General features: G+C 40.7%; 1 protein-coding gene across 1 annotated transcript; it reads right to left on the bottom strand.

The window, feature by feature from the left end:
- Positions 1 to 274: 274 nt before the first annotated feature.
- Positions 275 to 8,177, bottom strand: LOC138877926 (uncharacterized). Its single transcript, XM_070157571.1, has 2 exons — positions 8,055 to 8,177; positions 275 to 760 (listed from the first exon to the last, which is right to left on the bottom strand). Exons 1-2 carry the CDS (start codon positions 8,175 to 8,177, stop codon positions 275 to 277), a joined length of 609 nt encoding a protein of 202 aa, XP_070013672.1.
- Positions 8,178 to 17,703: the final 9,526 nt, after the last annotated feature.

The following is a 17,703-nucleotide window of genomic DNA, read 5'->3' as shown; positions in this document are numbered from 1 at the left end:
ACCCTTCAGGCCCCTAACACCTCTTTCGCCGCTTCCTTTATACAGTCCGCTGTCATCGTCCATACAATGCTAGTGTCCCCACCACTCTTCCAGGCTCCCATAGCCGTTAGCCGCCCTTCCAACTCCCGTGCATTATCCTTAGTCAAAACTCCCCACTGATCCTAAGTTGATCCTGTACAAACCTCTTCTTCCTCTTTATCAAGATACCGACGTCCATCACCAGGAGCCTATGTTGTATCGCGAGGTTCTCACTCGGAATCAGCTTACAATCCTCTCACATCCCCCTATCACACCTCATGAGGAGGAGATAGAGAATCTGAGTCTTAACCACCATACCCAAGAAAGTAACCAAATGCTCCTCCCTCTTCAGTAAAATAAAGTTCACGATCACCAACTCAAAAGCTCTAGCGAAATCCAACAGTAAAGTACCACCTCCGTTCCTATCCCCAAAGCCGAAGCCACCGTGCACCTCGCCATAGCCACCAGCAGACGACCCTATATGACCATTGGAATATTCTCCTATGAATAACTTCTCAGTAGATGGAATACCCCGCACCACATCATCCAGCGCATCCCAGAAGCGTCTTTTAACCTCATCGTCCAAGCTCGCTTGCGGCGCGTAAGCGCTAATGACATTCAAAGAGCTCCCTCCAACTACTAATTTAATCGCTATCAATCTTTCATTCACCCGCCTAACCTCTACCACTGACTCCTTGAGCTCCCTATCCACCAAATACCCACTCCGTTCTTGCCCTTCACGCTTCCGGAGTACCACAATTTATACCCGTCTGCATTCCTAGCTTTCGATCCTACCCACCTAGCTTGAATGTGATCAATAATTAGCTTACCAAAATGAATTTATAAATAAATAATATATACATAAGATCATCACTGTTAGAAGAAACAATAGAGGAAAACATTAATATTGCAGATTTGATAGACCAGTTTATTTTTTTCTTTTGTTATTTCCTATGAGTATTAAACAAAACATTATTGTTTATGCACATTTTTATACTTAACTTCTTTTCCCACTCTTGGGACGAAGCGATGTTGGTTTTATATGCATATGTGATCCCAAGAGTAAGATGATTGTATTGGATACTTGGCGTTCAAATCATATATATGCTTGCAGTTTACTTAGAATCATTTATAAGAAAGTATTAGATTAAATATGATTATCTTACATGATTGTACCTAATAATATAAAAATTAATTTCATTCATTGTATTCAGAGGCAATCATATGATTTAAATTCTATTGGTTCAATTTTTAAAATTTCTAATTTTAAACTTATTATATTTTTAAAGTTATGAGGCCACTTATACTATTCTTAATTATTACTCCTTTTGAAACGGTTTCATTTTATCTTTGTTTCTTCTTTCGGTGTAGTTAAATTTTTGTAAAGTCTATTTCTATTCTTTATTTCACTCTGTAACTCTATAAAAGCGCATAACAAATAAGATTTTACTAAATTATTATATATACTTTGCCTAGATGACCAAATCATTTGAAGATTAGCAGAATAATCTATTATAATCTATTAGCTAATTAACGTTTTAGCTTTCTTTTCTTTCTTCGCTATTTTTTTTTTTTTAATAATTTTCTCCTCTTTTGGATCCTTTCTTCGGTTGCATATTTCACTTGAAAACTTAGAAGTATTATTTTTTTTCTTTTTCTTTTTGAAGAATTCATTTACAAAATAGTTAATGATTGATCTTGATTAGTGAATAAGCTACCCGATTTAGAAAATGTATTATCCCACTTATTATTTGGTCTATTTTAACCCTTTTTTGTTACTATGCGAGTTTAATAGTAGATAAAGTATTAGGCTACATGATGTGTGATGGATGTTAGATTTTACACATGATTATCGTATTATATTAATACAATTATATAAATTATATAGTTCAGTTCTTTTGTCAAATTTACAGATGAAAGGAGTCATAATGTTGAATCAGACAAAGAGTCCTTGTACGTGCAACATTGATATCATTAAAAAAAATTATGTTAGTAACTACTAAGTATTTCTATCACAAATAACTATATATTTTTTTTGCAGCTTTACACCATGAAATTGATTGTGATATACTAGTCATCCTAAGGAAAATTTATGGTGATCGAATTTCTATATAACTTTTATAAATTACAATTTTCATTTGTCAACAACTGTTTGATATGTATGCAACTATAAAATGAAAAGGCTACAATTTCTTAAAGACAAGACAAAAACTTTTAGACGTGACGTATCTGCAAGCATACACAACATTGCTCATATTCAAATGTAAATTACGTATTGTCAAATTATAAAAAAACAAAAATTACCAAGTTGAATATTTGGTATGACAATCGTATTTACGTAACTAATATTAGTTGTTTAAATGATATCTACTCCTCTTACATTTAACCACTAATTATGTCGGAGCTTGTGTTTCCTTATCACACACATATTTTTATATTATTTGTATTATTTTAAAATATTTTTACTAATTAGTATGAGATATATGTGCAATACACGTGTAACGACCCGACTGGTTATTTTGCTTTCTAGAACCCTGCTCCCCTAAATAAGACTTTTCGTACTTGCTTTTACTGATTTATGACTTGTGAGGATGGTTGGTTAGGGATTTGGAAGAGTTTGGGTTGAAATGGGAACACTTGATTCCTTAAGGTTGTCTTAAAAGGCCAAGTTTGACTTCGGTCAACATTTTGAGTAAACGACCTCAGAATCAAGATTTGACAATTCCAATAGGTTCGTATGATGATTTTGGACTTGGGCGTATGTTTGGATTGGGTTTTGGAAGACCCGGGGGCATTTTGACGCCTAATAATGAAAGTTGGCAATTTGAGCAAATTCCATAAGTTTGGATTGAAGTTGATTTTTACATTCTAGGCATCCGTTTGGGATTTTGAGCCTGGAAATAGCTCCGTATGATGATTCTGGACTTAGGAGCGCGTCCGAAAGTCGATTCAGAGGTCCATAGGTCGTTTCGGAGTCATTTGGCGAAAAGTTAGAACTTGAAGTTTTTGGAAAGTTTGACCGAGGGTGGACTATTTGGTATCGAGTTCGGATTTCAGTTCCAAAAGTTGTAGTAGGTCCGTAATATCATTTTAGACTTGCACACAAAGTTTAGCGTCATTCCGAGTTGATTTGATAAGAATCGGACGCACGAAAGTGTTTTAGAAGTTCTTAGAGTTCATGAGTAAATTCATGCGTTTTGGCGTCCAATTCGTGGTTTTTGATGTTATTCCGGTGTTCCGATCGCGCGAGCATGTTTGTATGATGTTATTAGACTTGTGTGAGTATTCGGTGTGGAGCCCCGAGGCTCGAGTGAGTTTCGGACGTGTGGGAGGAGTTGAAAGCACACCAGATTTTCTGGTGTTCTTGGCACCAGTTGCAGGTCTCGCAAATGCGAGAGATTGTTTGCAAATGCAAACCACGCATTTGTGATTATGGCTTCGCAATTGCGATGAATCCCGACCCAGGCAGTGTTCACATTTGCGACTCTATGGTCGCATTTGCGATCGCAACAGCTGAAGCCCAGGCTTCACATTTGTTAGGCTTTTGTCGCATTTGCGAACATGGTGTCGCAAATGCGACATCAAAGGGCTGTGTCCATCTCTTTTAATACGGGATTTAGGCCATTATTTCATTTTACTTCATCTTAGGCGATTTTTGGAGCTTTTGGAAGAGAGTTTTCACCTAGCACTTTGAGGTAAGTAATTTCTACATAGCATGAGTTAAATACATAGATTATCGATAGATTAACATGTAAAAATTAGGGAAAATCAAGGGTTTAGGTTAAAACCTAGGGTTTTGATAAAAACAAGATCTAACCACGAAATTTGTTATGGAATAGAGTAAAAATCATATATTCTTGATCCTTAGGTTATGGTAACAATTTTCTTCAAAAATTTCCAGAATCCGGGTATGTGGGCCCTGGAATAAATTTTAGGAACCTTGCATTTAGGGTTGAGAAATCATTTTAATAGTTAGAATATCAACTCTTGAGCTTGTATTGACTAGTTCTTACCCCGTTTGATTAGTTTTGGATCGTTCGGCTCCGAATTGAGGGCTTTGTGCACATTCTTGAATTTGGAAGTAAGCTTTGCACCAAGGTGAGTCTCCTTTCTAACCTCGTAAAAGAGAAATAACCCCTAGATGAATTAAATAAATATATGTGACTATTTGTAGGGGCTACGTACGTATGTGGTGATGAGAGTCCGTGCGTAGCTACTTTTATGCTAATTGTCCGGGTAGTTTAGGACCCGTATCATGCTATACATGCAAATGCTTACGTTTTTGCTTGCTACTGAGATCACTTAGAACATGCTATGAATTTATAAATAAATATAAACGAAGGTACGCACTTACTTGAGAACTGATATGAATTTATTTGATTATAAATGAGCAATGTGTGCTTACTTGATAATAATTGCTATTTGTGGATCGGACCGATCGCCTCGGTAAAAATAGACGCATCTATGGTTCGCTCCATTCGACCCTCTAGCAGTGCACAGTTTAATATTATGTTGGACCGGACCATACGACCTTGGCATAATGTGCGCATGTTATTTATGTGGAATTCATCCATGATTTACTCTATTTAAATGCTTTGAAATGTAAATTATTATATGATATGACTGAAATTGATATTTTGTTTCTCCTTGTTCTGAGACTCTTACAATATCCATGCTATCCATACTTAGTGTAAACCTTAGATATTATTGATATTGACCTTAGTGAGTGTCAAGTCGAACCCTCGTTTCTACTTCTTCGAGGTTAAACTGGATACTTGTTGGGTACATGTTGTTTATGTACTCATACTATGCTTCTGTACTTAACTGTACAGGATTTGAGGTAGGTGCATCTAGTTATCCGTCCGGCACGCGTTCCTGATTCCTGATCGAGATCTTACGGTGATCTGTTCCTTCTGAGCCATTCAGCAGCATACCGAAGTTGTCACGACCCTGGTTCGCCCTCCGTGAACCATCATGACGGTAACTAGTCTCTACGACTAGGTAAGCCTAACAATGCGGAATATAAACAACAATTGCGGAAGAAAAAATTACAAAACCGAAATAACAACTAAAATAGCGTTTAAGATGCAGCCTGACACATAACAGTACAAGAATATCAACCTAATACTTCCTAAAATTCGGAACCCCATGAATCACAAGCTAAGGGATACATAAGAAGCTCTAACTCCAGAAATGTCTAACAATAGGAAAATACAGAAGGCTATACTATTACAGAAAGGGACTCCTCGGTCTGTGGACACAGTAGATATACCTCGAAGTCACTATAGAAGCGCCTCACCTCAAGGATGATAAGACTGAGTGGAAGTACCTGGATCTGCACATGAAAAACATGTGCATAAAGGGCATGAGTACACCACAGCGGTACTCAGTAAGTGCCAAGCCTAACCTCGATCGGGTAGTGATGAGGAAGGTCAGGGCCCTACTGAGGTTAACTAAAATATAAGATTTAACATTATAGAACAAACCAGTATAAATAAGTACAACAATAAAAGCAACACAGGATATAAAGGACAACAACAACTACCATAGGGGCCAAGTAAACACGGAAGGAAATATAGCTCAGTACAAGGATAACAACTGGGGATCTCCCAGGATACCGTCCTGTAGTCCCAAATATAAATATCCAGTGGATCTCCCGGGAGACCTTCTCGTAGTTCAACTTATAATGCGGGGGGGGGGGGGGAATCTCCCGGAATACCGATCCGTAGTCCCAAATATAAATACTCAGTACAGGGGGAATCTACCGGGTGTAGTCCCGTAGTTCCAATGTAAATGTGCAGGGGGATCTCCCGAAATACCATTCTGTAGTCCCAAAGTAAACATGCAGGGGGATCTCCCGGGATACCGTCTCGTAGTCCCAAAGTAAACACACAGCAACAACAAGAAGAGTACACAGTTAAATTCGAGTTTCATACCAAGGTAAAACCGGTATTTCTAACCTAGCATGATGCACGTAATCCAAATAAGGCAGTTTGAGCAAGGAAGGCAATTAAGTCAATTAGACATGCTTTTCTAGGCTAACAACAGGCTTAAATTGCAAGTAGTATAAACAAGAAAAGAAACATAATGGTAATTACTTAATGAAAACCCGGATTTTCAACAACTAGCACAAGTACGCACTCGTTACCTCACGTACAAGGCATCTCAATTATCAATAATACCAAATCCTAAGGAGAAGGTCCCACACACAAGGTTAGGCAAGTCACTTACCTCGAACCAACTCAAAAGTCAATCCGAAACCACGTTCTTGCCACGAGTACTCGACTCTAAATGGCCCAAATCTATTCAATTCAATTGCATAATATAAATAACATTTCAAGTAACTAATTCCACAAAGAAATTCTAAGTTAATACGCGAAATTAGGTAAAATAACCAAAATGCCCCTCGGGCTCACGTCTCGGAATCAGGTGAAATTTACATTTTCAGAAACATCGTACTCTCCCGAATCTATACATAATAAGAACACTGAAATCGAAGTTCAATTGGCCCCTCAAATACCCATGTTAAGGTCTCTTAATCTCAAGCCCTAATTACCCATTTTTCCCAAAATTTTCACCACTAATTAGGTCTTTAATCACATATAAACGAGTTATGAAGTCAAAAATGTTAAATCCAAGTGATTTCCCCTTAGGTTTCCTCACAAATATCCCTCAAAATCTTCAATCCCGTTCAAAAATGGTGAAAAGATGAAGAAGGGTCGCGGATGAGCTATTTAAATACTGCCCAGATTTAACCCTATGTGGTTGCAGAAATACCTATGCGATCGCATAAGACAACTTCCTCAAAGAAACGCGATCGCAACCAGCTCTATGCGATCACATAGAGCAATTTTATTACCCCACTGCCACACCAAGTCCTTCTACGCGAACGCAAAGGTCCTTATGCAAACACAATGACTAACACTGCTCACCCTATACGATCGCACGCCTACCTTTGCGATCGCGATTCACAAAAATGCTTGACCTCAACTTACCCTACGTGATCGCGTGTGGACTCACGCGATCGCAATGAACAAATTACTGCTGCTAAAAATACCAGAAAACCAGCAATCTCCCAAAGGCCAAAAGTGCCCGTTTGAGCATCCAAAATACACCCGAGGCACCCGGGACCTCAACCAAACCTACCAACTTATCCCATAACATCTTTCAAACTTGTTCCAACCTTTGGCACACTCAAAGCAACATCAAAACACCAATTTAGCATCAGATTCAAGCCTAAGAACATCAAAAACTCTCAAAATACACTTTTGATCAAAAAGTCTATCAAACCTCGTCCGAATAAACTGAAATTTTGCACACACATCACATTAAACACTACGGAGCTACTCCAACTTTCAGAATTCTATTCCATCCCTCATATTAAAATCTCACTATCGAACCAGAAACATAAAAAATTCAACTTTCGGCATTTCAAGCCTAAATTAGCTACGGACCTCCAAAACACAATCCGAACAGGCTCCTGAACCCGAAATCACCCAACGAAGCTAACAGAACCATAAGAATTCCATTCCGAGGCCGTCTTCACACTGTTCTGACTACGGTCAAATTTTTAAAACTTAAGCTCTCTTTTAGGGACTAAGTGTCCCAAAACTCTCTGAAACTCAAAACCGAACATCCCGACAAATCAAAATAGTAGAAATAAACACGGGGAAAGTAGTAAATAGGGGATCAGGGAATTAATTCTTAAAACGACCGGTTGGGTTGTTATATCCTCCCATACTTAAACATTCGTTCGTCCTCGAACGAGCATAGAAATATACCTGAAGTAGTGAAAGGATGAGGGTAACGACTGCGCATATCCTACTCGATCTCCAGGTCGCCTCCTCGACCGGCTGACCCCGCCACTGAACCTTTACTGATGCAATATTCTTTGACCCCAGCTTTCTAACCTGCCTGTCCAATATTGCCACTGGCTCCTCAACATAAGATAGATCCTTGTCCAACTGGACTGAATTGAAATCCAATACATGCGATGGATCACCGTGATACCTCCGGAGCATCGAAACATAAAATACCTGATGAACTCCTGCCAAGCTGAGAGGTAGGGCAGGCTCATCAGCAACCTTCCCAACACGCTGTAATATCTCAAAAGGACCAATAAACCTCAGACTCAACTTTCCTTTCTTCCCGAATCTCATAACGCCCTTCATAGGCGATACCCGAAGCAGAACCCACTCTCCAACCATATAGGAAACATCACGAACCTTCCGATCTGCGTAACTCTTCTGTATGGACTGGGCTGTACAGAGTCTATCTTGAATTACCTTAATCTTCTCCAAAGCATCCTGAACTAAGTCTGTGCCCAATAATCTAGCCTCACCCGGCTCAAACTAACCCACTGGGGATTTGCATCGCCTACCATATAAAGCATAATACGGTGCCATCTGAATGTTGGACTGATAGTTGTTGTTGTAAGCAAACTCTGCCAGTGGTAGGAACTGATCCCAAGACCCTCCAAACTCAATCACACATGCACGAAGCATATCCTCAAGAATCTGAATAGTGCGCTCGGACTGTCCGTCCGTCTGAGGGTGAAATGTTGTGCTCAACTCTACCCGAATACCCAACTTATGCTGAACGTCCCTCCAGAACCACGATGTGAATCGACTACCCCTATCGGAAATGATGGAATCTGGAATAACATGCAGACGAACAATCTCCTGTATATAAATCTCCGCCAACCACACCAAAAAATAATTAGTACACACAGGAATGAAATGCACGGACTTGGTCAGCCGATCCACAATCACCCAAATGGCATCGAACATCCTCAAAGTTCGTGGGAGCCCAACTACAAAGTCCATGGTGATCCACTCCCACTTCCACTCCGGAATCTCTATCTACTGAAGCAACCCACCGGGTCTCTGGTGCCCATACTTCACCTGTTGACAATTGAGACACTGAGTTACAAACCCAACTATGTCTTTTTTTATCTACTTCCACCAATAGTGCTGTCTCAAATCCTGATACATCTTCGCGGCACCTGGATAAATGGAATACCGTGAACTATGGGCCTCCTATAAAATCAACTCCCGGAGCCCATCAACATTGGGTACACAAATCCGACCCTGCATCCTCAATACCCCATCATCACCAATAGTTACATCTCTGGCATCACCATGCCGAACCTTGTCCTTGAGGACAAGCAAATGAGGATCATCATACTGATGCTCCTTGATACGATCAAATAAGGAAGACCGAGAAACCACGCAAGCTTGAACCCGACTGGGCTCCAAAAGATCCAATCTCACAAACTGGTTGGCTAAGGCTTGAACATCCATCGCCATAGGCCTCTCCGATGCTGGTAAATAAGCCAAACTCCCCAAACTCTCTACCCGACGACTCAAGGCATCAACCACCACATTGGCCTTGCCTGGGAGATACAGAATAGTGATATCATAGTCCTTCAGCAACTCTAACCACCTCATCTGGCGCAAATTTAGATCCTTTTGCTTGAACAGGTGCTGCAAGCTCCGATGATCAGTATAAATCTCACAAGGCACACTGTACAAATAATGACGCCAGATCTTTAAGGCGTTAACAATGGCAACTAACTCAAGGTCATGGACCGGGTAATTATTTTCGTGAACCTTCAACTGTCTGGATGCGTAGGCAATCACCCTACCGTCCTGCATCAATACCGCTCCAAGGACAATCCTCGAAACATCAAAATAGATAGTGTAAGACCCCGAACCTGTAGGCAATATCAAAATTGGGGCTGTAGTCAAACTGTCTTAAGATTTTGAAAGCTCGCCTCACACTCTTCCATCCACTGGAATGGAGTACCCTTATGGGTCAACCTGGTCATAGGGGCTGCAATTTATGAAAAGCCCTCAACAAAACGACGGTAATATCCCGCCAAGCCAAAAAAACTATGAATCTCTATAGCTGAGGACGGTCGGCCAACTCTGCACTACCTATACTTTCTTTGGATCAACCTGAATACCCTTACTCGACATCACGTGGCCTAAAAATGCCATGGAATCCAACCAAAACTCACATTTCGAGAACTTAGCATATAACTTCTTTTCTCTCAAAGTTTGAAGCACTGTCTTCAGGTGTTTCTCATGATCTTCCCGACTTCGGGAATACACTAGAATATCATCAATAAAGACAATGACGAACGAGTCAAGATACGGCTGGGACACACTGTTTATTAAATGCATGAAGGCTGCTGGGGCATTGGTAAGCCCAAATGACATAATAAGGAACTCGTAATGACCATATCGAGTCCTGAAAGCAGTCTTCGCGATATCTGGCTCCCGAATCTTCAACTGATGGTAACCTGAGCGCAAGTCAATCTTAGAAAACACTCGTGGGCCCTGAAGCTAGTCAAATAGATTATCAATACGGGGCAAAGGATAACAGTTCTTCACTACAACTTTTTTTAACTGGCAATAATCAATACACATACGCATAGAACCATCCCTTTTCTTCACAAACAAGACAGGAACACCCCAAGGTGATACACAGGGCCGAATAAAGCCCTTATCAAGCAATTCCTATAACTGATCCTTCAACTCAGGAGGAGCTATACGATACAGAGGAATAGAAATGGGCTGAGTGCCCGACAACAGATCAATGCCAAAATCAATATCTCTATCTGGCGGCATGCCCGGAAGATCAGCTGGAAATAAATCAGGAAAATCCCATACTACTGGGACTGAATCAACTGAAGGGGTATCAATACTGACATCTCTCACATAAGCTAGATACGTATCACACCCCTTCTCAACCATATGTTGAGCCATAAGGAAAGAAATAACTCTACTAGGAGTGTGATCTAAAGTACCTCTCCACTTAACACGCGGTACACCTGGCATAGCCAACGTCACGGTTTTGGCGTGACAATCAAGAATAGCATAATGGGGAGAAAACCAGTCCATGCCCAAGAAAATATCAAAATCTACCGTGCTGAGCAATAATAAATCAGCTCTGGTCTCAAAACCACTAAGAGCAACCAAACACGACCGATAAATGTGGTCCACAATGAGAGAATCTCCCACAGGAGTAGAAACATAAATAGGGGAACTCAAAGAATCCCGAGGTACACCCAAATACGGAACAAAATAAGAAGACACATAAGAGTAAGTGGAGCCTGGATCGAATAGAACTGATGCATCTCTGTGACAAACCAGTATAATACATGTGATAACAGAATCGGAGGCAACAACCTTGGTACAGGTAGGAAGGGCATAGTATCTGGCCTGGCGTCCCTCTCTAGGGCGACCTCTACCTCCCCGGCCTCCACCTCTAGCTGGCTGAGCAGGTGGGGTAGCAACTAGAGCTGTAACCATAGCTTGAGAACTCTACGGGTCACGCTGTGACTGAGAAGTCTGTGGAGGTGAACCCCTCCTAAGTCTGGGGCAATCCCTCACCATATGACGTGTATCACCACACTCAAAACAAGCTCTAGGAGGACGTAGCAGCTATGACTGGCTCGGGCCAAGTCTGCTGGACTGACTACTGAAAGCACCTCGCGCAGGAGGCGCACTAGATACTGGAGGTGCATAATAAGGCTCCTAGGGCCAAGGAGGAGCTGGAATACCACTGGCTGCTGGAAAAGCTGAATGAATGAGGCGACTCATATAACCCCTACCATGATGACCTGCTGTTGGGACACGATCACTAGAATAATGGACCGACTCTCGAGACCTCTTGGCCTCCATCTCCTCTCTCTCCCTAGCATGCATACCCTCAATCCTCCTAGCAATGCTTACCACCTGCTGATAAGAAATATCCATCTCCAACTCACGAGCCATGCTAGACCTGATGCTAGAAATAAGCCCCTCAATAAACCGGTGAACCCTCTCACGAACAGTAGAAACCAAGGCTGGCGCATGTCTAGCCAGGTTAGTGTAACGAACAACATACTCTGATATTGTCATAGCACCCTAGTACAAATGGTCAAACTCTGTGCGCCATGCGTCTCTGAGGCTTTGAGAAACAAACTCTCTTAGGAACATATCTGAAAACCGAGTCCAAGTCAGTGAAACAGCCTCATCCGGACTGTCTAACGCATAGATGCGCCACCACTCATAGGCGACTCCTCGAAGTTGGAAGGCAGTAAAAGAAACCCTACTCGATCCTGATATACCCATAGTGCGGAGGATACAGTGACACTCCTCCAGAAATCCCAGGGCATCATTTGATGCTAACCCACTGAATACCGGAGGATCATACTTCTTGAACCTCTCAAGTCTCCGCTGCTCATCCTCTGAAGCCGCTGCCCTGTCCTCAGGCTGACCTGGAACTACGGCCTGTACAGGAATTATCTTTGGGACCTGATCAACATGCACTCGCTGCTCAGGAGTGCGGGCGGCGGGAGTTTGTGCTCCTCCCCCGGCCTGGGATGTGGCTGCAGTAAGGGGAAGCAACCCTGCCTGAGCCAAATTGGTGTACATGCTCATGAACAACACAAAAGTCTCCTGAAGAGCTGAAGTAGTAGTAGCAGTAAGTGTATCAGGTGCCTGGACTCCGGTGGAACTGCTGGTGGTACCTCGGTGGAAGCTCGTGCGGGTGCTCTGGCTGCACCACGTGCACGTCCTCTACCTCTACCCTGGCACTAGCCTCTGACGGCTGCATTAGGGGGCGCGGGTGCTTGATCACTTCGGGTAGCACGTGTCCTCACCATCTGTAAGAGAATAAAAGACAGAAGTTTAGAATTGTGATATCAAAATCTCGCACGACAAGGAAATCAAATGAAGTGGAATTTTTCATAACAGTTACATAGCCTCTCGTAGATAAGTACATACGTCTCCGTACCGATCAGCGAGACTCTAATTAATCGGCTTGTGATTCATGCCTCCTATGAACCCATTGCTCTGATACGAAGTTGTCACGACCCCAGTTCTCCCTCCGTGAACCATCATGACGGTACCTAGTCTCTACGATTAGGTAAGCCTAACAATGCGAAATATAAACAACAATTGCAGAAGAAAATAATATAAAACCGAAATAACAACTGAAATAACATTTAATATGCCGCCTGACATATAACAGTACAAGAATCTCAACCTAATACTTCCCAAAATCCGGAACCCCATGAATCACAAGCTAAGGGATACATAAGAAGCTCTAACTCCAGAAATGTCTAACAATAGGAAAATACAGAAGGCTATACTATTATAGAAAGATAGAAATGGACTCCTCAGTCTGCGGACGCGGCAGATATACCTCGAAGTCTTTACAGAAGCGTCTCGCCTCAAGGATGATAAGATTGAGTGGAAGTACCTGGATCTGCATATGAAAAACATGCGCAGAAAGGGCATGAGTACACCACAGCGGTACTCAGTAAGTGCCAAGCCTAACCTCGGTCGGGTAGTGACGAGAAAGGTCAGGGCCCTACTGAGGTTAAATAAAATATAAGGTTTAATAGTATAGAACAAAACAGTATAAATAAGTACAACAGTAAAAGCAACACAGGATATAAAGGACAACAACAACTACCATAGGGGCCATGTAAACACAGAAGGAAATATAGCCCAGTACAAGTATAACAACCAGGGATCTCCCAGGATACCGTCATGTAGTCCTAAATATAAATATCCAGTGGATCTCCCGGGATACCATCCCGCAGCCCAACTCATAATGCGGGGGGGGGGGGGGGAATCACCCGGAATACCGATCTGTAGTCCCAAATGTAAATACTCAGTACAGGGGGAATCTACCGGGTGCAGTCCCGTAGTTCCAATGTAAATGTGCAGGGGGATCTCCCGGAATATCGTTCTGTAGTGCCAAAGTAAACATACAGGGGGATCTCAACAGGTATTTCTAACCTAGCATGATGCACGTAATCCAAATAAGGCAGTTTGAGCAAGTAAGACAATTAAGTCAATTAGACATGCTTTTCTAGGCTAACTACATGCTTAAATTGCAAGTAGTATAAACAGGAAAAGAAACATAATGGTAATTACTTAATGAAAAACCAGATTTCAACAACTAACACAAGTACACACTCATCACCTCACGTATAAGGCATCTCAATTATCAATAATACCAAATCCTAAGGGGAAGGTCCCCCACACAAGGTTAGGCAAACCACTTACCTTGAACCGGCTCAAAAGTCAACCCGAGACCACGTTCTTGCCACGAGTACTCGACTCCAAATATCCCAAATCTATTTAATTCAATTGGATAATATAAATAACATTTCATGTAACTGACTCCACAAAGAAATTCTAAGCTAATACGCTAAATTAGGTAAAATGACCAAAATGACCCTCGAGCCCACATCTTGGAATCGGGTGAAATTTACATTTTCAGAAATCCCGTACTCTCACGAGTCTATACATAACAAGAACACTGAAATTGGAATTCAATTGGCCCCTCAAATACCCATGTTAAGGTCTCTTAATCTCAAGCCCTAATTACTCATTTTACCCAAATTTTTCACTACTAATTAGGTCTTTAATCACATATAAACGAGTTATGAAGTCAAAAATGTTACCTACAAGTGATTCCCCTTAGGTTTCCTCAAAAATCACCCTCAAAAGCTTCAATCCTGTTCAAAATTTATGGAAAAATGAAGAAGGGTCGCAAATGGACTATTTAAATACTGCCTAGATTTAACCCTATGCGGTCGCAGAAACACCTATGCGATCGCATAAGACAACTTCCTCAAAGCGACGTGATCGTGACCAGCTCTATGCGATCGCATAGAGCAATTCTATCACCCCACTGCCACACTAATCCTTCTACGCGAACGCAAAGGTCCTTATGCGAACGCAATGACTAACACTGCTCACCCTATGCGATCACACGCCTACCTTTGCGATCACGATTCACAAAACTGCTTGACCTCAACTTACCCTATGTGATCGTGGATGGACTAATGCATTCACAATGAACAAATCACTGCTGCTAAAAATACCAGAAAACCAGCAATCTCCCAAAGGCCAAAAGTGTCCGTTTGAGCATCTGAAATACACTCGAGGCCCTCGGGACCTCAACCAAACCTACCAACATATCCCATAACATCATTCATACTTTTTCCAACCTCCAGCACGCTCAAAACAACATCAAAACACCAATTTAGCATCGGATTCAAGCCTAAGAACTTCAAAAACTCTCAAAATACGCTTTCGATCAAAAAGTCTATCAAACCTCGTCCGAATGACCTGAAATTTTGCACACACGTCACATTCAACACTACAGAGCTACTCCAACTTTCAGAATTCCATTCCAACCCTCAGATCAAAATCTCACTATCGAACCGGAAACTTCAAAAATTCAACTTTCGACATTTCAAGCCTAAATTAGCTACGGACCTCCAAATCACAATCCGAACACGCTCCTACACCCGAAATCACCCAACGGAGCTAACAAAACCATCGGAATTCTATTCTGAGGCCATCTTCACACTGTTTTGACTACGGTCAAATTTCCAAAACTTAAGCTCTCTTTTAGGGACTAAGTGTCCCAAAACTCTCCGAAACTCAAAACCGAACATCCCGGCAAATTAAAATAGCAGAAATTAACACGAGAAAAGCAGTAAATAGGGGATAGGGGCATTTATTCTTAAAACAACCGGCCGGGTCATTACAGAAGTTCTCTTCATTTATGGTTGTTATGTACTGTCTATTCTATTTCAGGCAGTAGGGTAGTGGTATTTTTGTACATTCTACTACTTGCCCTAGTGCTTGTGACGCTATTTCCTGGCACACATATTGTAAACTATTATTTTGGGGATATACTTCTATTATTATAAACTTGTCAACTATCTACTATTAAAAGGTTTAAGATTTAAAAATGTTGGGATTGTTTTGGTAAAATAAATTAGAACTCTCTAGTTGATTAGGGTTGCCTTGCCTAACGACGGTGTTGGGCGCCATCACGACCTATAATGGAATTTGGGTCGTGACAACACGTGTCCTAAAACTAGTTAACTAACAAATATTAAAGTAGTAAAATTATCACTAAGATGCTAAGGGTTGGAAACAAGATTAAGGAGGCCTAGAGGTTATGATTTTCCTAATTTTCGGAATTCTTCTCGCTACGACTCATAATTTTGTCTAAGTATTTTCTACTGACCGTGAGCATTTCAGGTGTGTAATTCTCTTCCGAGCAACTATTATCATTTACTAGACATATTCTCCCGAACTACGCTAGCTGACACTATCTTACCGCGCACTATGACTACGTCAATGCTTTGTTATTCCTAAACCCACTTTAAACCCATCGTATTGATTCCTCACATACGTTAGAAGTGATGTTTGTCAACAACCACCTAAATGTGTATTATTTTTTCAAGTAATACATAATAAATATGCAATTTAATTGTTGGCCATTCAATCTATTAAAATAGGCATATAGTTAAACAAAGAGAGAAATTCAAAGATTAAATTATTAAAGTTAAAGAAAGTCATCCTCCAAGAGGTTCTATCAAATGCTAGATAAAAGAGTTTAACTACTCATAATCATGCTAACAATCATGATACTATTCGAAAGCATTAATCTAAAACTAAGGAAGGACGGAAGAAGACTTTTCAATAATAATAAATAGGTTTAAAACCCATTTTATACATGTTGGGAGCGTGTACGGTCTAAACTACCAAGTCCTAGCATAAATAGAAAAACGTTCTCGCTTGGGCATCATGCTTGGCGCAAAGCTAGGCGCCAAACTCTGTGTAGTACGGTTTTTTTCCTGCTCGGCGCCCAACTCTGTCGCAAAGCTGGGCATCCCTTTTTCATGCTTTTTCTTGTCATTTGTACACCACAAGGTATTGGTCAGAATGATAATGGCTGGAGCTGTATACAGGGACGGATCCAGTGTTATGGATACGGGTTCAATTGAACCCATAACTTTCGACAGAACCCGGGAATATACTGGGCAAAATTACTGAAATATGGTCATATATTATTGTTTGAACCGATAGACTAAATTAGGCTATGGGTTCAGTGGTAAAAGTGCTGGCAGAGTGCTGCTTATTCCAGCGAGAACTGGAGTTCGAATCTCTATATCTACAATTTTTATTGAATTTTTATTTAAGTTACTGTTTGACTTCTTTGTTACTTTTGGACTTCTTTTGCCCCTTTCCATTTAAAGAGGCCCGTTTCTTATCCTTAAAAGATGAGGACCCATCTAATTAATACTCCATTATTCTTTATTGTATACTTCTTGTGGGTCTTTTTAATAATTATAAAAAATTGAGGCTTCTTTCTTATTTTCTTGGTCTTCACAAAGCTTTAAGAGATCAAAAAGTTTCACTTTTCAGAAGGTTCTTCTTTCCCAAATTTTTAAAGTTAGGGTTTCAAAAGAATCAAAGCAAAGACTCTTCTTCAGTTCTTCTTGGACATAAACTGCAATCAATTCTCTTTATTTTGCTGGTATACTCTATGGCTCTTTCTCAATAATAATGCAATATTTATTAATTATAAGTTAAAGGATCTGCCTCTGTTCTTGGTTCTTGAACACCCATTCTTGATTCTTGAATATTTAAAAAGTAACCCTTTTGAGTTTTGTCATTAAGTTCCATGTCTAGCAATTATTTATGTTTGTTTGGATAACTAGTTAGCTCCTTCCATTCAATCTAACAAGATTAAAGTACCTCTGCTGGAGTGTAATTTGTTTTTTGTATTTTTGTAGTTGTAGGATCTTTTTAGTGAGGGTGGATATGATTACGAAATTTTTCAACTCCTCAAACTTCTGGTTCTGGTTCTAGT

The sequence above is a fragment of the Nicotiana sylvestris genome, chromosome 9, assembly GCF_000393655.2.
Source record: "Nicotiana sylvestris chromosome 9, ASM39365v2, whole genome shotgun sequence".
Classification (NCBI taxonomy): Eukaryota; Viridiplantae; Streptophyta; class Magnoliopsida; order Solanales; family Solanaceae; genus Nicotiana; species Nicotiana sylvestris.
The sequence above is the reverse complement of the archived record's forward strand: the minus strand, read 5'-3'. Positions and strand labels throughout refer to the sequence as shown.

Coding starts and splice junctions, on each gene's coding strand:
- LOC138877926 (XM_070157571.1), bottom strand. CDS start 8,177: ATGAGATTCGGGAAGAAAGGAAAGTTGAGTCTGAGGTTTATTGGTCCT. Junction 761..8,054: donor GCTTGGCAGGAGTTCATCAG/GTATTTTATGTT, acceptor GTACTCCGGAAG/CGTGAAGGGCAAGAACGGAG.